The 24,198-nt window shown below is 44.4% G+C and overlaps 2 protein-coding genes across 4 annotated transcripts in view; both read right to left on the bottom strand.

Annotated features, from left to right (window-relative positions):
• The window catches only part of TBK1 (TANK binding kinase 1), a 29,242-nt gene extending 22,370 nt beyond the window's left edge, over positions 1-6,872 (bottom strand). The window contains exons 1-2 of one of the 2 annotated variants that reach the window (XM_038756581.1): positions 6,797-6,872; positions 2,195-2,312 (exon numbers count right to left, since the gene is read on the bottom strand). In XM_038756581.1, the coding sequence (XP_038612509.1) occupies positions 2,195-2,281 (87 nt within the window). In that variant the 5' untranslated portion in view covers positions 2,282-2,312; positions 6,797-6,872. Of the gene's footprint in view, positions 1-2,194; positions 2,334-6,796 lie in introns of both variants that reach the window. The other variant, XM_038756582.1, reaches the window with a different exon arrangement.
• Positions 6,873-11,250: 4,378 nt separating this feature from the next.
• The window catches only part of XPOT (exportin for tRNA), a 45,666-nt gene continuing 32,718 nt past the window's right edge, over positions 11,251-24,198 (bottom strand). Inside the window, exons 16-25 of one of the 2 annotated variants that reach the window (XM_038756385.1) lie at positions 23,903-23,972; positions 22,195-22,433; positions 20,821-21,106; positions 18,379-18,568; positions 17,039-17,155; positions 16,832-16,968; positions 16,026-16,073; positions 14,312-14,383; positions 13,221-13,277; positions 11,251-11,895 (exon numbers count right to left, since the gene is read on the bottom strand). In XM_038756385.1, the coding sequence (XP_038612313.1) occupies positions 11,869-11,895; positions 13,221-13,277; positions 14,312-14,383; positions 16,026-16,073; positions 16,832-16,968; positions 17,039-17,155; positions 18,379-18,568; positions 20,821-21,106; positions 22,195-22,433; positions 23,903-23,972 (1,243 nt within the window). In that variant the 3' untranslated portion in view covers positions 11,251-11,868. The remainder of the gene's footprint in view (positions 11,896-13,220; positions 13,278-14,311; positions 14,384-16,025; positions 16,074-16,831; positions 16,969-17,038; positions 17,156-18,378; positions 18,569-20,820; positions 21,107-22,194; positions 22,434-23,902; positions 23,973-24,198) is intronic. The other variant, XM_038756386.1, reaches the window with a different exon arrangement.

Below are 24,198 nucleotides of genomic sequence, written 5' to 3'. Positions count from 1 at the left end.
ACCCATGGATTCTCAGAAGCAAAGAGTATATTACACAGGTTCTGTTTCCTTCCCGGTCAAATGCTAACTTTAAATTTCTAAATTAAAGGCAGTGAGATTCTCCCCATTTTCTTTCAAAATTCAAGGACGGCATTTTGCACGTTTCTTGGAAAATGTGTGAATATTTCCAGGGGATGAACAGGCCCTAAAATCTAGGAAAAACAAGAGCAGGAAGAAATCAATTGTATTTTTTGAGTGCTTACTGTGTACAGAGTATTGTACTAAGCACTTAGGAGAGTACAATATAACTGAGTTATTAAACATCTTTCCTGCCATCAAGCTTACAGGCTAGAGGAGGAGAAAACTTTCATTTGAAAATAATCATCATTAGCCTGGATTTCAAACACTAGCATATTTTAAGAGCAGTGGGTCATGGCCCAACCCTTACAAGTTACAGAAACTAAATCACGCTTACTACAAGATGAAGAAATAGAAAGTGAAACTAATTGGTCTCTATCAGCAGGTCAAGTGAAAACTGCAGAAATTAAACAGGCATAAAGAGGAGAAAAATGGGAGTTTAACAATATGGAAAACTCAGTCTGGAATAAACTTGGATAAAGCATGGGCCTGGGAGTTGGAAGGACCTGGGTTCTAAACCTAGCTCTGCCACTTGTCTGTTGTGTGACTATGGGCAAGTCACTTCACTTCTCTGTGCCTCAGCTACCTCATCTGTAAAATGGGGATTCATAATAATAATAATAATAATAATGGCATTTATTAAGCGCTTACTATGTGCAAAGCACTGTACTAAGCGCTGGGGAGGTTACAAGGTGATCAGGTTGTCCCATGGGGGGGCTCACTGCCTTAATCCCCATTTTACAGATGTGGTAACTGAGGCCCAGAGAAGTGAAGTGACTTGCCCAAAGTCACACAGCTGACAATTGGTGGAGCCAGTATTTGAACCCATGACCGCTGACTCCAAAGCCCGAGCTCTTTCCACTGCGCCACGCTGCTTCTCTTAGGACTGTGAGCCCCATGTGGGAAAGAGACTGTGCCTAACTAATCTTGTATCTACCCCAGCGCTTAGTACAGTACCTCGCACACAATAAGTGCTTAACAAATACTACGATAATAATAATAACTACTATTATTATTCCTAACTGTTGGTGTCTACGGGACTGTTCTGAATCGCCTTCTTTTCTCACTTTCCACTCCTCCACTCAGAGAGTCTGGCCACTCCAATGGTTTCAGCTACCACCTCTACTGAACGACTTCCAAATCTACCTCACCAGCTTCGACCCCTCACCAATCAATCAATCGTATTTACTGAGCGCTTACTGTGTGCAGAGCACTGTACTAAGCGCTTGGGAAGTACAAGTTGGCAACATATAGAGACGGTCCCTACCCAACAGTGGGCTCACAGTCTAGAAGACTCTGGATTTTCGGTGCCATCTTGATTAAGTGAGATTACGTCTCAAACTGGACTCCCCGTCTTCCCTCGCAAATGCACTCATCCTCTTAGCTTTCCCCTCACACTCAATCAATCAATCAATCAATCGCATTTATTGAGCGCTATGTGCAGAGCACTGTACTAAGCGCTTGGGAAGTACAAATTGGCAACACATAGAGACAGTCCCTACCCAACAGTGGGTTCACAGTCTAAAAGGCTCACACTCGACAATACCACCACCTCCCTGAAAAACCCACAACTTTGCCGTCCTTGACTCTTGCTGACTTTCACCCCTCACATTCGGACCATTGCTAAATTTTGCCAGTTCTCCCCAGTGATTCCTTGGTTCACCCTTTCCTCTTTACCCCAATGGCCATTAATAAATACGACTGATTAATTCTGGCCCGCACGCTGTGCCTTACTCTGTCTTGGACGCCTCTTGCTCAGGCCCTGACAAGCAGTAGAGAGTGAAGAGAGAGTAGAGGTGTGTATAGCAGTAACCACAAGCCATCTGAAGCTGTTATTATATCAGAGGATACGTAAAGTTGGTGTTTTATTGGTTCTGTATGATAACTAAACAGCACACTACAATGAATGCAACTAAACACAGGAAGCAGAGTTCTGCATACACCATTCTAATACAGTTAACCCAGACAAAACAACAACTGCTACATCCAGGCATGAGTTGCTACACAATAACGACACCTATGACTTTGAGAAGGCTTATTGAAAGCCTCCGGATTTTAAATTTCCATTTGAACTAACCTTATGTCGCCCACGAAAGACATTTGCAGTAGCCCCTTGCCCTAGAATATCAGACAGGAGCCAGAGATGATTTGACGTGCTCTGCATCTTTGCTTGGTTGGGTGATCCACTTGAAATACTAAGAAAAATAAAACGTTACCTTTGGTACAAAAAAAAAAGGGCCTCTATTTTAGGGGAAGAATATGTGTATACAAGCAAACATAAAAAGCCTTCACAATTTAAGAATTTTGTAGATGCTAACAAAGTGGGTGGGGGGGGAGCTTTCCCCTCACCTCAAAAAGTTTCCAAAATATTTGTCAGCTTTCTTCCTATTCCAGTCCAAATGGACAGGCATCAGAATCAATCAATCAATCAATCAATTGTATTTATTGAGCGCTTACTATGTGCAGAGCACTGTACTAAGCGCTTGGGAAGTACAAATTGGCATCACATAGAGACAGTCCCTACCCAACAGTGGGCTCACAGTCTAAAAGGGGGAGACAGAGAACAGAACCAAACATACCAACAAAATAAAATAAGTAGGATAGAAATGTACAAGTAAAATAAATAAATAAATAAATAAATAAATAGAGTAATAAATATGTACAACCATATATACATATATACAGGTGCTGTGGGGAAGGGAAGGAGGTAAGACGGGGGGATGGAGAGGGGGACGAGGGGGAGAGGAAAGAAGGGGCTCAGTCTGGGAAGGCCTCAGAAGAGAGGATCATCTTTAAAAATCAATATGCATACCGACCATATAAAAATATAAATTCAAAATCCCCAACGGCAGACTTTACAACTAAAATGCCTCTATACCCATAGCTCAGAATGTTCTCTTTGATAGCAAACCGTGGATTTTTTTTTAAAGTATTTGTTAAGCACTTACTCTGTGCCAGGCACTGTACTAAGCACTAAGATACGAGCTAATCAGGTTGGACCCAGTTCAAATCCCACACAATAGTTTTAATCCCTGTTTTACAGATGAAGGAGTTTAGGCCCAGAGAAGAGAAGTGACTTACCCAAGGTCACACTGCAGACAAGTGGCAGAGCCAAAATTAGAACCCATGTTTCGACTCACAGGCCTGTGGTTCTTCCCACTATGCTTCCCATAGTTTCAATTTCGGTGCCCTAACCAAAGCACTGAAAACCCTGCTGGGTGACCATTTGACATCTAAGTACAATAATTACTTCCTCTTTGGTTTCTCTCTCATAAAATGAGGTAAATACACCATTTAATAAGGGTCCACATGTATTCTCCAAGAGTTTGTGCTAACCAGCGGTATTTGTACACACAGAAAAAACTACTGAGGAAGATTTGAGTTATATATAGTTACCATCCAAGAAGGCTGCTCAAAAATAAGAACATAAATATCATATTGAGTCAGACCAATGATCCAACTTGGCATTTTGGAGAGTGGCAACCGTTTTTCCGTTCTCCTCTTCCCGGTAATTTATTTTGTTTCTGCCTTCCTCACTAGATTGTAAACTCCTTGAAGGACTGTGTCTTCTAACTACTGTACTCTCCAAATTTTTAAAGTGCTCTGCACACATGAAGCGCTGAATAACTTGGAGGAACTGTGTTATGATTGCCCCTCTGAGACCCAAACGATACTCGTGGGATTTAAATAACATTAAATAATAACATTTAAATCACACTTGCAGATTCTACAATATCATGACACTCTTTGAGCCTGACAAGCTCCTCTGAAAAGTGCAAGAAATGCCATGATTGACATTACTTAGGCTTTCCTCGGGTTCCTCTTTAATCTGACATGTACTTCAACGCACTTCAGTTTTCTTTGTGACTAGGCCAAATTCTTAAAAATCATATATCACCGCTAACCTGAGAGGCAGCAGTACACTCCCAAACCCTTAGAAATATATAAATTGAAGGGCAAATTTCAGTGTGGCCTAGTGGCAAGAGAATGGGGACCCTGGCCTGCTGTGTGCCCTTGTCATTTAATCGCCCCATGCCTCAGTTTCCCCATGTGCAAAATGGGGATAGGATTCCTACTCTCCTTCATTCTTAGACTGTCTCATGTGGGACAGGGACGGTGTCCAATCTAATTAGCTTGTGAATCCGTGTCTATATGTTGCCGACTTGTACTTCCCAAGCACTTAGTACAGTGCTCTGCACAAAGTAAGCGCTCAATAAATACGGTTGATCGAATGAATGAATGAATAAATGACTGAAATTTTGTACATATTTATTACTCTATTTTACTTGTACATATTCTATTTATTTTATTTTGTAAATATGTTTTGTTGTCTGCCTCCCCCTTCTAGACTGTGAGCCCGCTGTTGGGTAGGGGCCGTGTCTATATGTTGCCGACTTGTACTTCCCAAGCGCTTAGTACAGTGCTCTGCACACAGTAGGCGCTCAATAAATACGGTTGATCGAATACCCCAGCGTTTAGTACAGCATTGAGAAGTAGCAAGGCTCAGTAGCAAAACTGAGCCCCCTCCTTCCTCTCCCCCTCCTCCCCATCTCCATCCCCCCCACCTTACCTCCTTCCCCTCCCCACAGCACCTGTATATATGTATGTATGTTTGTATGTATTTATTACTCTATTTTATTTGTACATATTTATTCTATTTATTTTGTCAATATGTTTGGTTTTGTTCTCTGTCTCCCCCTTCTAGACTGTGAGCCCACTGTTGGGTAGGGACCGTCTCTATATGTTGCCAACTTGTACCTCCCAAGCACTTAGTCCAGTGCTCTGCACACAGTAAGCGCTCAATAAATACGATTGAATGAATGAAAAAGAGCATGGGTTTGGGAGTCAGAGGACATGGGCTCTAATCCCACCTCCGCCACTTGTCTGCTGTGTGCCTTTGGGCAAGTTATTTCACTTCTCTGGTCCTCAGTTACCTCATCTGTAAAATGGTGATTCAGATTTTGAGCCCCACCTGGGACAACCTGATATCCTTGTATCCCCCCCAGAACTTAGAACAGTGGCTGCCACATAATAATAATAATAATAATAATAATGGCATGCATTAATTTAACTGTATTTATTGAGTGCTGTGTGCAAAGCACTGTACTAAGCGCATGGAAAGTACAATTCATCAACCAATAGAGATAATCACTACCCAACAACGGGCTCACAGTCTAGAAGATTAAGTGCTTACTATGTGCCAAGCACTGTTCTAAGCGCCTGGGGAGATACTAGGCTTAACAAATTCGTTCACTATTATTATCATTAACAAATCCCATCGTTATTATTATTATCTTGACAGTGCCCGGCACACAGTAAGGGCTTAACAAGCACCATTAATAGTAGTACCATGACTCAGTGGAAAGAGCCCGGGCTTGCGAGTCAGAGGTCATGGGTTCCGCTGCTTGTCAGCTGTATGACTTTGGGCGAGTCACTTCACTTCTCTGGGCCTCAGTGACCTCATCTGTAAGCCCCATGGGGGACAACTTGATCACCTTGTATCCCTCCCCAGTGCTTAGAACAGTGCTTTGCACATAGTAAGCGCTTAACCTCATCTGTAAAATGGGGATTAAGACTGGGAGCCCCCCGTGGGACAACCTGATCACCTTGTATTCCCCCCCCCAGCGCTTAGAACAGTGCTTTGCACTTAGTAAGCGCTTAACAAATACCATCAACCTCATCTGTAAAATGGGGATTAAGACTGGGAGCCCCACGTGGGACAACCTGATCACCTTGTATCCCCCCCAGCGTTTAGAACAGTGCTTTGCACATAGTAAGCGCTTAACAAATACCAACATTATTATTATTATTATTATTAAGGCCTTCCCAGACTGAGCCCCCTTTTTCCTCTCCCCATCCCCCCCCGCCCTACCTCCTTCCCCTCTCCACAGCACCTGCATATATTTGTACAGATTACTCTATTTTACCTGTACATACTTACTACTCTATTTCTTAATGAGGTGCATATCAATCGTATTTATTGAGCGCTTACTAATATAGCTATATTAATAGCTAATATAATATTATATAATATATATTATATAATAAATATATAATATTATAGCTAATAGCTACTAATATAGCTATATAGAGCATATAGCTATAATTCCTTTTATTCTGACTGTTTTGACACCTATGCGTTTTGTTTTGTTGTCTGTCTCCCCCTTCCAGACTGGGAGCCCATTGTGGGGTAGGGACCGTCTCTAGATGTTTGCAACTTGTGCTAGACAAGCGCTTAGTACAGTGCCCTGCACGCAGTAAGCGCTCAATAAAGGCGACTGAATGAATCATCATCATCATCAATCGCATTTATTGAGCGCTTACTACGTGCAGAGCACTGTACTAAGCGCTTGGGAAGTACAAATTGGCAACGTCTAGAGACGGTCCCTACCCAACAGTGGGCTCACAGTCTAAAAGGGGGAGCCAGAGAACGAAACCAAACATACTAACAAAATAAAATAAATAGAATAGATATGTACAAGTAAAATAAATAAATAAATAGAGTAATAAATATGTGCAAACATATATACATAATGAATGAATGAAATCATGAGTGAATGAATGAGGAGGGCCAAGCAAAGGCGACCTGTTGACCCCGGGCCGCCCCCACCTCAGACGCAGGCCTGAGGCCCTGCCCTTTGCCCCCTGACCTTTGACCCCGGCCGGGGGCCCCGCTCACCGTGGCCGCCTCCTCCCTGAGGCCCGCAGGCTTGGCTGGGCCTCCCCGCGCGCCGACCCACTTCCGGTTCAGCGAGCGGCCGCCCAGGCGTCACGTGACCGCCCCGCCCCTGCGCGTGCGTCAGCGCTCCCCCTCCTCGTCCCTCCCGGCCCCTGCGCACGCGCAAGCGCGTCGGCGCTCCTCTCCTCACCGGCCCCTGCGCACGCGCGTCGGCGCTCCTCGCCTCACCGGCCCCTGCGCACGCGCGTCGGCGCTCCTCGCCTCACCCACCCGGCTCCTGCGCACGCGCGTCAGGGCTCCTCTCCTCACCCCCCCACCCCGTTCCGGCCCCTGCGCACGCGCGTTAGCACTCCTCTCCTCATCCCCCCACTCACGGCCCCTGCGCATGCGCACGCGTCAGCGCAGCGTGGCTCAGTGCGTAGAGCCCGGGCTTTGGAGTCAGAGGTCATGGGTTCAAATTCCTGCTCCGCCAATTGTCAGCTGTGTGACTTTGGGCAAGTCGCTTCACTTCTCTGGGCCTCTGTTACGTCATCTGGAAAATGGGGATGAAGACTGTGAGCCCCCCGTGGGACAACCTGATCACCTCTCCAGCGCTTAGAACAGTGATTTGCACATAGTAAGCGCTTAATAAATGCCATTATTATTATTATCCCCCCCCCACCGCCGGCCCTTGCGCACGCGCGTCAGCGCTCCTCTCTTCATCCCCCCCCCCGCCTCTGCGCACGCGCGTCAGCTCTTCTCTCCTCATCATCATCAATCGTATTTATTGAGCGCTTACTATGTGCAGAGCACTGTACTAAGCGCTTGGGAAGTACAAATTGGCAACATCTAGAGACAGTCCCTGCCCAACAGTGGGCTCACAGTCTAAAAGGGGGAGACAGAGAACGAAACCAAACATACTAACAAAATAAAATAAATAGGATAGATATGTACAAGTAAAATAAATAAATAAATGGAGTAATAAATATGTACAAACATATATAGGTAATGGGTTCAAATCCCTGCTCCACCAATTGTCAGCTGTGTGACTTTGGGCAAGTCACTTCACTGGGCCTCAGTTACCTCATCTGGAAAATGGGGATGAAGACTGTGAGCCCCCCGTGGGACAACCTGATCACCTTGTAACCTCTCCAGCGCTTAGAACAGTGCTTTGCATAGTAAGCGCTTAATAAATGCCATTATTATTATTATTATTCCCCCCCCCCCCACGGCCCTTGCGCACGCGCATCAGCGCTCCTCTCCTCATACCCCCGCCACTGCGCACGCGCGTCAGCGCTTCTCTTCTAACCCCCCCGCTCCTGCGCATGCGCGCTCGTCTCTCCCGCCCTCCGCGCGCGCGGCCGCCTCGCCCTGCCTCATCGCGTGCGCGGCCGCTTCGTCCTCCCTCATCGCGCGCGCGCGCGCTCTTTCATTCATTCATTCATTCAGTCAGTCATTCAGTCATTCAATCGTATTTATTGGGCGCTTACTTTGCGCAGAGCACTGTACTAAGCGCTTGGGAAGTCCAAGTTGGCAACATCTAGAGACGGTCCCTACCCAACAGCGGGCTCACAGTCTGGAAAGGGGAGACAGACAACAAAATAAAACATGTGGACAGGTGTCAAGTTGTCAGAATAAGTAGAAGTAAAGCTAGATGCACATCATTAACAAAATAAATAGAATAGTAAATACGTACAAGTAAAATAGAGTAATAAATCTGTACAAACATATATGCAGGTGCTGTGGAGAGGGGAAGGAGAATCAATAATCCTCCTTACTGAGCGCTTACTAAGGGCAGAGCACTGTACTAAGCGCCTGGACAATCCAATTCTGCAACAGAGACAGTCCCTACCCAACAACGGGCTCACAGGCTAGAAGGCGGGGGGTGACTCTCCCTCATCCCCTCAGGCCGCCATGCTCTTCCCCCCGTAGATCTGCATGGTTTAGGGAATCAGCGTGGCTCAGTGGAAAAGAGCCCGGGCTTTGGAGTCAGAGGTCACGGGTTCGAATTCCACTCCGCCACTTGTCAGTTGGGTGACTTTGGGCAAGTCACTTCACTTCTCTGGGCCTCAGTTCCCTCATCTATAAAATGGGGATTAAGACTGTGAGCCCCCTGTGGGACAACCTGATCACCTTGTAACCTCCCCAGGGCTTAGAACGGTGCTCTGCTCATAGTAAGCACTGAATAAATGCCATCATTATTATTATTAGGGGACAGAGCCCAGGCCTTGGAGTCAGGTCATGGGTGCTAATCAATCAATCAATCAATCAATCAATCAATCGTATTTATTGAGCGCTTACTATGTGCAGAGCACTGTACTAAGCGCTTGGGAAGTACAAATTGGCATCACATAGAGACAGTCCCTACCCGATAGTGGGCTCACAGTCTAAAAGGGGGAGACAGAGAACAGAACCAAACATACCAACAAAATAAAATAAGTAGGATAGAAATGTACTCTGCCATTTACCTGCCCTGTGGCCTTGGTCAAGTCACTTCACTTCCCTGGGCCTCAGTTACCTCAGCTGTAAAATCCCCATTTTGAGGACTGGGAGCCCCATGTCTTGGGCAATAATAATAATGCTGGTATTTGTTAAGCACTTACTATGTGCCAAGAACTGCTCTAAGCACTGGGTAATTAGGTTGTCCCACATGGGGCTCACAATCTTAATCCCCATTTTACAGATGAAGTGACTGAGGCACGGAGAAGTTAAGTGACTTGCCCAAAGTCACACAGCTGACAAGTGGCAGAGCTGGGATTAGAACCCATGACCTCTGACTTCCAAGCCCGGGCTCTTTCCACTAAACCACTCTGCTTCTCTGGGCCTCAGTTACCTCAAATGTAAAATGGGGATGAAGACTGGGAGCTCCATGCAGGACAGGGACTGTGTCCAATCAGATTTTCCCGTATCCACCCCGGCACTTAGTACGGTGCCTGGCACATAGTAAGCACTTAACAAACATTACAATTATTATCAATGCAGCCACCATCCGGGTCATTCAGTCCTGCTGTGTCTGCTGACTTTTCCTCCCCACCCCCATTTCGTTAAGCGCTTACTATGTGGCAAGCACTGTACTAAGCGCTGGGGTAGATACAAATTGGACCAAGTCCCTGTGCCCCACCTATGGGGCAGGAACTCTGCCTAATCTGATTATCTCGTATCTACTGCAGTTGGTTAATACCATGGTTAGCACACTGTATGTACTGTGCCAGGCACTGTACTAAGCGTTGAGGTAGATACAAATGTCCCACAAGGGGCACACAGTCTTAATCCCGCTTTTACAGATAAGGTAACAGGCACAGATACATTGAGTGATTTACCCAAGGCCACACAGCAGACAAGTGACAGATCAGGATTAGAACTCAGGTTCTTTGACTCACAAGCCCATGCTCTTTCTACTAGACCACGTTGCTTCCCCTAATGCTCCTAATTTAGGTAGACGAATTGTAAATACACAGCGAGAGCAGGAAGAAAAATAGTTTGGGGACAGTAGGAGTTTGGGAAAATGAATAAATGGAGTCTGAATCAATCTATGGGATACATACGTGAGAAAGATAGCTATTGCAATGACAAGGGTCAGGGAAAGGACTCCTGGAAGAGGTGAGTGTTAAGAGGGCAAGATGTAGTCTAGCAGATAAATATGGTATTTATGCATTTACTATATGCCAGGCACTGGGGCAGATACAAGATAATTGAGTTGGATACAGACCCTGTCCCAGATGAGACTCATGGGACTCCCAGACTTAGTCACCTCATCTGGAAAATGGGAACTGAGGCCCAAAATGCAGGTCCTTCTGATTTCGAGGCCCGTGCTTTACCCACTAAGCCACGTTGCTTCTCTAACTTGTGTCTGAAACCGAAAGATAGCAGTTCCAGCACAGCAGAGAGGGGCATTTTGGGGTGGCAAACTCTCAACACCTCTCTCCTGCTACCTCTCTCAAAAGAATAGCAAAAACAATTATTCCATCTCTACTTTGGCTGAGAGCAACTGATAGGAATCATCACACTACCATGATAAAAGATAAATATGCTAAATATTTGCCACCCACCACCATGCTGCTGACAAAAAAATCTAGTTCCCTTTACCCATCCATAGTCCTTCTCTTTTAGCTACTTTCCCTAGTGCACAAATTCTGTGCTTTGAGCCTGTTTCTGGAAATTACATGCTCTATAGTGGTAGGATGTGGAGCTGGACTGGAGAAGAAATGGGATCCTTAACAAGAAATAAAGGCCCTCAAGGAATGTGGGCAGGGAATGGATCTACCAACTGTTACATATTGCACTCTTCCAAGTACTTAGTACAGTGCTCTGCACGCAGAAAGCACTCAATAAATATGACATTGAATTGAGGCGACCAATTATTTTTCATCCCAGAGGTGGTCTGATCTCCTCCTATACTGAAATGCTACTCAGATTAATAGGTTTGAGGACCTCTGATCTGAGGCAGTGAAAGACATACAAACAGGCATCGCAGATTTCACTACATAAAATTTATTCTTTTTTTTTTATAAAAATGTATAACCAGCTCCTTTTAAATCAATTCCTTTATGAAACCAATCTTTTATAGGATAAACACTTTAGCATTAAGATTGCTTTTCAAGAAAGCTCATAGCTATCTACAAACAAAAACTAGTTCTGATTGCTTTATTTACCTGTATTTTATATGTGCATCTGTGAGGAAAAATGACATTCAGATCTCTAATATTTTTGCTCAATTTTAAAAAAATGTACACAGTTTAGCCTTCGCTATGATCTTGGGAGGGACATGTTCACTAACATTTCAAAAAAAAACAAAAAACCCAAAAAACTGAAGCTATTTTGACAGCATTCTTGTAGTTTTTACAGCACTAAAAAAATTACAAAATAAAGTCTCAATAGGCAGGCAGGCAACTTCTCACGTTGTCCCACACCTATACCTAGATCAACACTGAAAGCCAGTTTTATCCATTGTACAGAAAAAGAGGCTAAACTATGTACTATTGTAAGCACAAAAACTTAAAAGGATCACCAACGTGAATGGCACAAAGAAGAGCATCGGTATAAATTAGAGTTCCTGATGGGGCAACTGGGTATTGGGATTTCCAGGCTGTTCCTCAGGGCTTTGCTCTCTGGAAGAATACCTGTTAATTAAAGGTGTACACGTGAATTAGTATATAAAGTCACGAAATTGATCCCAATGCAGATTTCAGAACCTCACTCTTAATTAAGGACAACCGATTTTTCACCCTCTACAAGCCCAGGATCACTACAGCCCAGAACGTTGTCATTTCCCTGGGGCGGCAATATGGCAGCGGCTCAAATCCCCCCAAAACATAACCCCTATGTAAACTTAAGGCAAAGACATTTCTGTCCACTGATGCCAATGATCGAAACTAGATAACCTGAAACGGTAATTAGTCAGAATGCTGATTCCCAGTGTTCGGAATAATTCCGGATATCAAAGACAAAATCTCTCAGATCCATTAAGGAGGAGCTTCACACACTATGATAATGGCAATGCGTAAATGGATGTGTATCCCACAGAAATCTGCCAACTGAAATTCAACAACAGCAAGATCTCTCTTGCAATACACCTAAAAATCGCTCATTCATTAAAGTTGGATTTAAAGTCTTCATTCCTCCTACATAGGAGATAAAAAACAGCACTGAAGAGAAACTAGTGTTTGACTTTTTCCCGGATTCTCAGGTTTTCTGGATATAAACAAATCCACTAGTACCAGTTGCTAGGCAAGATATGTCTTTTCCCAAAAGTATACGCTATTTTCCAAGTCCCGTTCTTCCTGCTACTTTAGATTGTGAGCCCCCTGTGGGACCTGATTACCTTGAATCTGTCCCAGGGCTTAATACAGCGCTTGGCACATAGCAAGCACATAATAATAACAACAATAATTGGGGTATTTGCTACGTCCTAAGACGGAAAGAAAAATTTCAGTCCTGGGATGCACACACAAAATGGGGAAAAATAGCAGTCCTCTTCCAAGTTTCTCTTCCCAGTAATTTAGATGTTCTGTCTCTAAATTCTCGCCACACCTACCTGTCCCCTTTACCCACTTAAAAAACAAAAAAACTAATGCACAAACATATGTATTCAAGAGCCTCCCAGATGAACCCAAAATTAGTAACTCAGATTTCACCTCTTCCTCTCTCCCAGCTCTGGGTCGAGCAAAATGCAAAGCCAAAGGGTTTTGCACACTTTTGCCAAACACACCGGAAAGGAGAGAAAGGTCCCAAGTTCAGGGACATTTAAAGTATTCATTCATTCAATCGTATTTATTGAGTGCTTACTGTGTGCAGAGCACTGTCCTAAGCGCTTCCTAGTAGGTAAAGCAGTGTTCGGTTCCACTACTGTTGCAGTAGACAAAATGTGGAAAAGGTGGTCGCTGGATCCTGAAAACTACAAAGTCTCTGAAAAATGATTTACTGGGCGACAGTAGGAGTGTCTTACCTTTAAGTAATTTTTAAAGACTTTAGCATCGGGTTGCTGAAGAGCTTGGCAAAACTCCTGAGGAAAAAGGGTTAAAAAATCAGAGTCTTTGTGTTAACTGTGCCATGCGACTCTAGGCAACAAACTGCTGGATTTGGGGCTGGGATATTAAAAACGAGGCAGAGGGGCTGCAATCTCCTTTGACTGTGGCCCCAAATCATCACCCCTCATGACTGAGAAGAGGGGCCTGGGTACTTATTTATTCATATTAATGTCTGTCTCCCCCTCTAGACTGTAAACTCATTAGGGGCAGGGAAGGTGTCTGCTAATTTTGTTGTATTGTATTCTTCTCAAGTGCTCAGTATAGTGCTCTGCACATAGTAAGCACTCAATAGATCCCACTGATTGATTGACTGGACAAGCTCCTTGAGGGCAGGGATTTATCTACTGAATCTATGTTATTTTCCCAAGCACTTAGTACAGTACTCTGCACAGATTAAGTGCTCAATAAATACCTCTGATTGAGAGGTATCGCTATTAATTATTATAATTATTAATTATAATCGCTAATTATTAATAATTAGTGCTATTATACCATTACTTTCTAGTCCTTACATAAGCAGATCCATAGTTTATTGAGAAAACAGGCATATTTCAAACTTCAGGAACCTGGAGGTGCAAACTACATTCTGGGTAAGCTATGCTGAAATACCCAGTCAGGGTGCTGCCCAGGACTTACCTAAGCTCCCATTAAGCCAGCCTTTAAAAAAGTTTTGAAATCCATTTATAATAAAAACGATACATTAAAATTCTGAACAAGAACATTTTTGGACAGATGGCATGACAACGCCTCGTTCCGCTATAAACTGAGCTTATCTTCAAAGAATATTAAGTGCTCAGCACAAGAACATTAGGCATTAAGTGGACTCTACACCGATGTTTCAAGCTCACCAACTGACTAGTCATATTCGTTTTTATAATTTTATTTGGGGTGTTTTAACCGATCTGACTGCTAATGTAACAGTGAGATGCCTTGGCTTTTTAAAAAATCAAATAATACCCAGTGCCGATTTGAAAGATATTCACATTGAATTTGCTGAAAATGTTCTTACCTGGATTATTTCAGGAGCTACCTGCAGGGATGGTAGGTATTCCTGTTGAAGATACTGAATACATTCTGGGCCCTGAAAATGGAATAAACTGTAAATGGACTATGTGCTCAAGATAGAAATGCTTTCTAAAACCAAGCCCGTCAGTATACACTACACAGATAATCGAGTTTTGTATTAATGAATCCATGAATGGTTCAAGCAAATCCTAGGGTATCCCAGTATCCTTCAAGGGAGCCGCTCCCTGGAGCAAGATTCTGCAGCTGCCTTCAAACCGCTCTCTTTCCTCTCATGCTTCTGTCACCATCGGTGGTGTGGAAAGTAGGGTGTACCTAAGATGGTGGCAACGGGAAAACCCTTAAGAATAGCAATGGTAGGGGAGAAGGCTCTTCCCCCACTGATGGAAACTCAACAACTCAATCGGGAGCAACAGCAAGTTATCTTCCCGGACTCCAAACAAAGAGGACACTGGGCCGTAGGGCTTGGAGAAAAGATGACCCCTGGTATCCCACTAATGAATTTCACAGTGGGGAATTGGGCTGTGATGGGTTTCCCACCTTGCTCATTTAGCCCCAAGTAGATTCCGACAGTGTGGCTGGCGACCAGAAATGTTTCTGATTTTGGAAACTCCATAACCTCCAGTTTTTCCCATTTAATCCTGGCAGGGTTGAGCCAGACTGGCCTCCTCAGGCCTGCTCCGTACACGAGCTCAGCTCGAGGACGTGGCTCTCCTAGGTAAGACTGGTGCCGCCTGCCCAATTAGCCACTGCTCCGCAGCGAGGCGGGCCCAGAAAATCCAAAATGTGGATACTCCACAGCTACATTATCCAGAGTTTATCACTGATTCAGAATTTCCAACTGGGAGGAGAGACCAAGGACTTTACCCCCTAAAAAAATGGGCTCCTAGATAGACCACCAAAACCAAAGATGGCTTATTACCATGACCTAGGCATCACTGGATAGGTGCCATGGGATTTGCCGAGTTAACTGAAGAAGGGAGGAGGTTCTTAAAGAGATTTAAGTCTAAAGATACCACCACTTCCATTCTGCAGAAGACTGAAAGAAAACCCCCAAGTTTCCTTTTCCATGTGTTAGTTTGAGGATTCCCTTCGGTAAAAGAATTTGACAACAAATAATCCCACTTTGGAGCCAGGCTTAAAACTGGAAAGCAGGAATTCTCAACCTGCTGCTCCAAACTACCAATTTACAGAGAGGGAAGTTGGGGAACAACGGAGAAAAAAGAAAGAAAAAAAAAAAGTAGTAAAAACCAAACAGAGGAGAGAGAATTTGATAGGTAAAGTTTTGTCTCAAATCCAGATGCATCCAAAATTAACACGAAGCACCAAATTATACAGATCGTCAGAAATAAAAGGACGAGGTTGGGGAGGGGGAAGTTGGACAGTGGCCGTGCTCGCCAACAGCCTCCGGGGAAGAAGTTTAGAATCTCGTCTTAAGGAAACCTCCAGAACGCAGAAGGGATTGTCGATGGGTTGAGGTTTCAAATCTTTCCAGAAGCAGTCATTTCCACTGACCTTGTTATATAGTAAGAAAAGCACTTCTGCCTTCACGGCCATTTGGAAGTTTGGCTGGAAGCTGTTCTCTCTGGGCTTGAAAGAGATTTGGGATTGAATATCCAACCATGACTAAAACCTTGATTTTTGACCCAAAGGCAAGCTGCTGAATGTACTGGGATTGGAATGTATTTCTAATGCCTTACCCTTTTGAGATGAATTGTTTTCAGTGTCACTGCACATTCTGATAAAGCCTGTGGAGAAGAAATTCATAATGAACCAGGTGGCTCGAACGCTAGGAATCAACCCTTAATTACCCAGGATCACACTGCCCATGTCGTACTACCCACCGATATTCTGCTAATCGGTAACGAAGTCTGTTGGTATATGGAGTAAGAGAGAGACTGTACAACTGAAAACACCAATTTTCCCAAGATGTTGGTCACCCCCATAAGCACCCATGTGATCTGAAGGCTTTCTAATTTATTCCACCAGTCGATCATATTTATTAATGGGTGCACAACACTGTAATAATTAGAATAATGATTTTGGTATTTGTTAAGCACTTACTATGTGCAAAGCACTGTTCTAAGCGCTAGGGAGGATACAAGGTGATCAGGTTGTCCCATGTGAGGCTCACAATCTTAATCCCCATTTTACAGATGAAAGCGCTTGGGAGAGTATACTACAACAGAGTTGGTATCAATAGACCCCAAGGATGTTCTCCAGAGGAGGCTGGCAAGATTGAGCCAAAGAAGAGAGATTCTCATTTTCTCTGTGGAGGCCATTGGGATCAGAGCAACAGAGGTCCAAGGGGCCTCGGGAGACTAAGAAAAACTCGTTTGAAAGGACCTTCACCTTAGAGTTGTTGGTCCTAAAGCTGAGAGAGTGGGTCAGAGACAGGGCCTGGTGACTTACTGAATCACTCTAGTGCCCTGCAGAAAAGCTCTGGTACAAGTTCTTGGCCCGATTTACCCCTGCCCCTAAAAGCACGGGATACCTCGTTGCTTACCAAAACAGTCTGGGCATCTGTCAGATCAAAGGTTTGTTTCAAAGGTGCTAGGAAACATGCGGAGACAATGTGCTTGTAAACAAAATCGGCAAATCCCACCGGTCCATCTTTGCCCCCTGCCAAGAAATAATTCAGATCTTAAAAAAAAAATACTTTTCCAGATGGGTTAATTGGACACCTGTCATAAATGCTAATAAACCACCTTACCCCATAGTTCCACCAGCTTTGAGAGAATGATAAAGCATGTTTTCTGTGCAATGGGATCTGGATAGTCGACAGCTCCTTGGATGATTGTAACCAATACACGCTCCACATTCTCTGCACCTGCAAAGATGCCAACGAATTAGTTTTGGTCAGGTTTCCCAAAACGCAAGGAGTCAGATTTTTAGTTTACGTCATTCCTGGTTTCTGAGCGATAGGGCGGAAAACAGTACATCGGCTGTTCAAAAGGTAAAAGACCCTCAGATTGAAGTGAACTTTCAAAAGTATTATCAAGTTGCATTTACGTGGATATCTAAAATATCCAAACCCATAATAATCTGGAAAAGCAAGCATTTAATTGTTGTACATTCTTGAGTGCTTACTGTGTGCACAGTCTGACATGTTCCTTGCCAACAAGGAGCTTACAGTCTAGAGGGGGAGTCAGACATTAACATACCTTATGGATATGTTCATAAGTGCAGTGAGGCTGAGGGTGGGGTGAATATCAAGTGCTTAAAGGGTACAGAACCAAATGCATAGGCGACACAAGAGGGAATAGGGGAAATGAAGACTTGACTGGGAATGGCCTCTTGGATATGTGATTTTGGTACGGCTTTGAAAGTGGGGAGAGTGGTGGTTTGTCAGATAGAGAGGGGGGTAGGCGAGAAGTTCCAGGCCAGAGAGAGAAAGAGAGTAGGCAAGGGTTCGGCAGCCAAGACGAGATCGAGGAACATTGAGTAGGTCGGTGTGAGGGGAGTGAAGTGTGCTTGCTGGATTGTAATAAGGAACCAGGAAGGTGAGATAGGAAGGGGAAAGCAGATGAGGGCCTTACAGCCAACTGTGAGGAGTTTCAGTTTGAGGTAGAGGTGGATGGGCAACCACTGGAGGTTTTTGAGGAGTGGGGAGAGACATGGTCTGAATGACGGTCTTTTTAGAAAAATTATCCGGGCAGCAGAGTGAAATACAGACAAGAGTAGGGAGAGACAGGTCAGCAAGGAGGCTGATTCTGTAGTCAAAGTGTGATAAGATCAGCATGGTAGGAGTTTGGATGGAGACGAAAGGGTAGGCTTTAGAGATGTTGGCTGAAATGAGTGCCACTGAAAACAACTTCTGCATTTGTTTTCTGAACCCACAGCCCAATGTTAATTTGCGTCTCCACAAAACCACCACTCCTTCCACCCATGGGAGCTGCACGTCTAAGATTCTCTCAGATAAAATTAAACAAAGCTCTTCGCGACTGTCCGCTTCCTCAAATCGGGAACCCTGGGCAAATGACTCTAACGGAAGAGTTTAACTAGAGTTAGTCACTGTCTTATCCCAAACGTTTTTCCAATTAGCTTCCTCACCTTGATTAGCTATGACTTCGCTCATCCCACTGCCAGTGACAGTCTGCAGGAAAGCAAAGTAACTCCTCCGCAGCATTTGCTTTTCTAAAGCAGCGGACTGGTCGTTGTCTTCTGCTGGACGGAGTAATACTTCAAAAATAGCACAGAGCAAGGGCATGAACATTTGTTGCAAAAACGGGGACACCTGGGTCTGGGAAAGAGACACAGACATTACTACTTGCCAGCCAAAGACAACATTAATTCTAGGAGGAAAAAAAAAGCAGTGATTTTTCAACTCCCAAGGCTGTTAGCCATTTTTCCTGTCCAGCTGAAAAGAGTTTTAGGGTTCAAGCTTAAACAGCTCAATGTTCAATAAGCAATCATTTCCTGAGAACTTCTTGATTGCCCTTTTTTTAGGGACCCCATAATTCATTGGAATTCGACTCGTGGCCAGTGGCTTTAACGCAGTTTATACGCAGGACATGGATTGTCACCTTCGAGTCCCGTCTTTTTCACTACCCCTTTTCGGCTCGTCTACTGAGGGTCGCTGGAAGTCAGACAGCTTGCTCATTTCAGCAGCTCCCGCAATAGGATTTCAATTCAAGTTAAACCTCAATCATTCGGGCCCAAAAGGTGATCACATTTTTGTTATCGGCCCTGCTTGGTATTCAGGTGTTTCTCGGACTTGTGTAGGTTTTGTTTGATGCTGGGTTCCCAGGCTTAGATTCTCAAAAGGGACTTCTTATTTCCATGGTGACATGGAGCCTATGCCCAAAACCTGAGAGTAAATTAGAGCTGTTAAGTGATGCATGCTTGCCTTGGAAATGCTAATTGTTGGAAAGAGTTAAGGTCCCTCCTAAAATGCCTAGCTTCCAAAAGAGGAGTAAACACCAACACTGTAAAATTGAAGAATAGAAGCACAGGGGCCTAGTGGAAAGAGCAAGGACCTTGGAGTAAGGGGACCTGGGATATAATCCCGGCTCTGCCAGATGCTTGCTGTCTGACCTTGGGCAAGTCACTTCAATTCTCTGGGCGTCAGTTCTCCTGTTCTTCCTCCTACTTAGACAGTGGGTCCCCATTTTACTGTTGAAGAAAGAGAGGCACAGAGAAGCCAAGTGGCTTGCTCAAGGTCACACCGCAGGCGAGTAGTGGAGCCGGGATTAGAACGCAACCCAGCATGGGGCTGGGGACTGGGTTCAATTTAACTTGTACCTATCACAGCACTTAAGAACAGTGTTTGACAAGTAGTAAGCAATTAAATACCATTTAAAAAATCGAGCTTACTTGCTTGGCAAAAAACACCCACCATTCAGCCTTTCAGGATAAATCCAGCTCGATGTTTGTCTTTGTGACCACGACTATTTCATGCCCACTGTCAGTACTTTTCTTATCAGCCATTAGTTGGTGGATGAAGTAACCTTATTAGGGTAACTCGGGCCCCAAAATGTCCCCATTTCCACCTCTGGATCCAGCCAGCTGGGACCTGGCTAGCACTGGACTTAGAGGTTCATCTCTTGAACGACCAGTCGGGCCTCAACTCCTCCTTCCCCGTGTGGGGAAACAGCAGGAAGTGTGAAGGGGGTGGTTGGCGACTGAAAGCCATCTTTCCTGAGACGGGATCTCCCAGGTATATTTTCAGTTTGAGGCTGTTCACTCCACCAACGGCGGTGGAAACAAGGACAAAAAACAAAGCCTAAGAAGTCCTCTCGACAGTGAACTCATTGTGGGCAGGGAACGTGTCTGCTAACTCTGTTGCATTGCACTCTCCTGAGCATTTAGTTCAGTGCTCTGCACACAGAAGGCACTCGAATACCACCGACGGAGTGATGTACGTGGCCTAATGGGTGTTGGGCAGTTCTGGGAATTCAGAGGCCTGAGTTCTAATCCCGGCTCCGCTACTTGCTTGTGGTGTGACCTTGAGCAAACCACTTGGCTTCTCTGTGCCTCGGTTTCTTCAACTGTAAAATGGGGATGCTACACTTCTCCTCCCGCTACCTTGACTGTGAGCCGCAGGGAGCGCAGTGATTGCCCAACCTGATCGTACTAAACCCAGCTGGCAATTCATTCATTCATTCAGTCGTATTTACTGAGCGCTTACTCTGTGCAGAGCACTGTACTAAGCGCTTGGTAAGTACAAGTTGACAACATATAGAGATGGTCCCTACCCAACAGTGGGCTCACAGTCTAGAAGGGGGAGCAGAGAACAAAACATATTAACAAAATAAAATAAATAGAATATGTACAAATAAAATAAATAAGAGTAATAAATACATACAAACATATACATATATGCAGGTGCTGTGGGGAGGGGAAGGAGGTAAGGCAGGGGGGATGGAGACGGGGAGGAGGGGGAGAGGAAGGAGGAGGCTCAGTCTGGGAAGGCCTCCTGGAGGAGGTAGTTAGCACGGTGCTCAACAAATACCATTAGAAGAACATCCCTTTCGTCTTATACAAATCGAGTACCTTGAACTTGGCCGTGATCTGATTAATGAGGGGAATGAATTCCTGCAGGTCCTTTGCTTCACAATCTTTGAGCATGTGCTCTGAGGCAGAAGGGATGAAAGGGAGGACCTCTTCCTCTAGGCAAATGATCATGCGGTGGAGAAAAGTGCGGACGCCACTTCTGAGAGCCTCCTTCTGCAGAGGGCAACTGAGAGCCGGCAGGAATGTCTGCAGGCAGTCCAGGTAGACTTCGCAACAGCCGCACTGCTTCACGGTCTGTTTATTGCTGAAAGCTTTGCTGGTTCGGCTGTGTGGAGGAAATACACGCCATCAATAGCTACCCGCTCGTCCACAGACGGGGGTGTCCCATAAACAGGTTACAGGGACTGCTGCTCAACAGAGCATTCCTCCTTCTCCTAAAGCTCCGTGAATACACTGTCTTATGTGAATACACTGTCCTATTTTGGTCACCTGGTGACTACTAATACTGGCAGTCCTCGGGGAGTGGTTCGGGAGCTCATAGGCCCTAGGGAAGACGGGGACCATCCTTTTTCTAGGTTAAAAAATATAAGTGATGGCCTGCTGGCAATGCAATAAAATACCTTTAGGTTATTAATCAAAACGCAGAGCTCTACAGAAAATTTCCTCCTTACCACCCCAACAATCACTTCTAATCCCGTCGAATTTACACACGTCCTCAGCATTTGTATCTATCTGTGCATTCAATTAGTTATACCACTTCATTTGTATTTTTGAGCGCTTACTCTGGGCACAGCACTGAACTAAGAACTCCCAGAAACTAACATTAAACCAAACAATGGTATTTATTGAACACTTATGTGCAGAGCACTGTACTAAGCATGTGAGAGACTACAATACAACAGAATTAGTGGACAAGTTCTCTGCCCATAAAAGCTTACAGTCTAGAGGGGAAGACAGAGAGGGGAACATAACTTGTGCTTCTCTTGTACTTTCCCATGTGCTTAGTTCAGTTCACCACGCTGTGTGTGCTCAATAAATACCAAAACTACTATTATCTTTATAAGCACAGAGAGAGTAGATGATTCACAACTTTATTCTTGTAATCTGGTCAAACTTGCTACACCAGAGGAAACCATTAACAGTCAATCAATCACCCAATCAAGGATGCTTACTGAGTGCTCACTATGTGCTAAGCACCGTACTAAGTGCTTGGGAGGGTATAACAGAATTAACAGACATGTCCCCTGCCCTTAACGAGCTTATGGTCTAGAGGGGGAAACAGACGTTAATAGTAATAAAGACGCTATTTACCAAGCACAATTCCCTAAAACCTCTGGTTAACTTAGAAAATCATCTTTAGGTAGATCCAAAAATAAGCTTTCATACTAAAAAGAATGCCAGGGGTTCACTCACCTGGCAAATCCAACTGCGTGGTTGAGACAGTCTGCTAAAACTGCCTGCCTTTCCTCATCTTGTGACAGCATCAGCTTTTCTAACAGAATTTTAAACTTCTCCATAAGCGGAGTCAATAGATTCCTCAGCAAGGCTTGCTTCCTTTCTGCCGGGTATTCACTGTTAACGATTAGCACTCCAGCCGTCTCATACATAAACAGTTGATCATCGCTGCTCAACAAAGACTGGTAACCGTTCTCCTAGAATGAGATTTATTTTTGTCAACCAAAATAAAACCAGGCGGACTAAATCTGGAAGGAATTAGATGATTTTTTAAAAAACTGGGCCTGCCTAAATTACGTGTGACTGTCCAACCGAGTGCTTTGATTATGATACTCATACTTCCTTTGGGAAAAAAAATAAATAGAACCTTTGGAGGCTGAACAGTTTTTAGTTAATGAAAACGGGTGTGACACTTTCAAAAGAAGCTGATTCTACCCCGAGAGAGCAAACTGGTCAACCACACGGCAGAGCATTTCAGCTGTGTGTGTAACAAGGGTCCCCTCGGGGCAGAAGAGAATCAAAGAGATTTTGTGTCTAGGCCTGAAGTGCTACAATTGGTTGGGAAACAGCACCATTTTGATGTTTCCAAGAGGGCAGGAATGTGTCTGCTACGCTGTACTCTCCCAAGTGCTTAACACAGTGCTCTGCACAGCATACGTGCTCCAATATCATTGATTGATAATAGGAATCTGCCAGCAAACCCACTTCTGGTGAAAAGCTTGAATTTACATCATCCCCATCCCTGAAGTAATCTGGGGATCTATCAGAAGAATCTGACAGCCACACAAAACGGCTTCAAAGGAAGCTCTCTTATATTGCTTCTCTCCATTTTGGCCATTTCTAGAGACCCACCATGAAGGGGCACGTTAGCACTGGAGTGAGGAGGAAAGAAAGGGTAAAAAAGAGGAAAGAATGGGAAGCAGTGTGGCCTAATGGAAAGTGCAAGGCCCTGGGTTCTAATCCCAGCTCTGCCGCTTCGTTGGCCGTGCGATCTTGGTCAAGATGCAACTTCTCTGGGCCTCAGTTACCTCATCTGTAAAATGGGGATTAAATCCTCCTCTCTCCAACCTAGTCCGTGAGCTCCATGTGGGATAGGGTCTGTATCCAACCTATCTTACTTCTATCTACTCCAGCACTTAAAAAAAAAAAAGTATTTGGCCATACTGCTTCCCTTTGTACAGTGTCTGGCACATAGTATGTGCTAACCATAGAAAAAGTGTGTGTGTGTGGGGGGGATCAGCAGAACTGAAGGATTTGGGGAGAAATAGAAGCAAGGGGACAGGGATAATTTTAGCTCCCCAGAATGAAATCTCTCCCAGTCTCCCTCAGCCCTGGATGCTGATAGGAGGAAACACAGTCTGGAAGCCAACATTTACTCTTTAATAGAACAAAATGCTAATCCACCTTTAAATGAATGGTACAGTCATTCACCAATGCCCATAAAGCTTTGGTTTTATGCAGGAATTATTCTGAACAGCTGGATCTTAACTTGAGAAATACGGGTGGGGATTTTGAGGGTTACCAAAGTGTTTTTCCCACTCCCGGCTCCCGGGAGTTTACTGGAGATAAAAATTATAGGATGCCATGCTGATTGTCTGAGCCTTGAACCCTAAAAGTGTCATTAAAACCTAGATTGACTCTAGTGGCTACAATTTGGGATACTCACAGGTGGAGAAAGCTCTAGAAGGTCTTGTATTCTGTTCAGAATGTCTTCAATGAATGCATTCATTTGTTTACTGCAGAAAAAAATCAATCATATTTACTGAGCGCTTAGAGCACTGTACTAAGTGCCTGGGAGAGTACAACAATTAGTAAACACTACCCCTGCCCATAACGAGCTTTCAGTCTAGAAGGGGAGACAGACATTAATATGAATAAATAATTTATAACATGCAATCTAAAGATATGCCCATAAGTGCTGATAGGTGGGTAGGGTGAAAAGGAAAAGAAGAAAATTCCTCA

This window comes from Tachyglossus aculeatus, chromosome 14 (assembly GCF_015852505.1).
Source record: "Tachyglossus aculeatus isolate mTacAcu1 chromosome 14, mTacAcu1.pri, whole genome shotgun sequence".
Classification (NCBI taxonomy): domain Eukaryota; kingdom Metazoa; phylum Chordata; class Mammalia; order Monotremata; family Tachyglossidae; genus Tachyglossus; species Tachyglossus aculeatus.
This window is presented reverse-complemented; position numbering and strand designations above follow the sequence as displayed.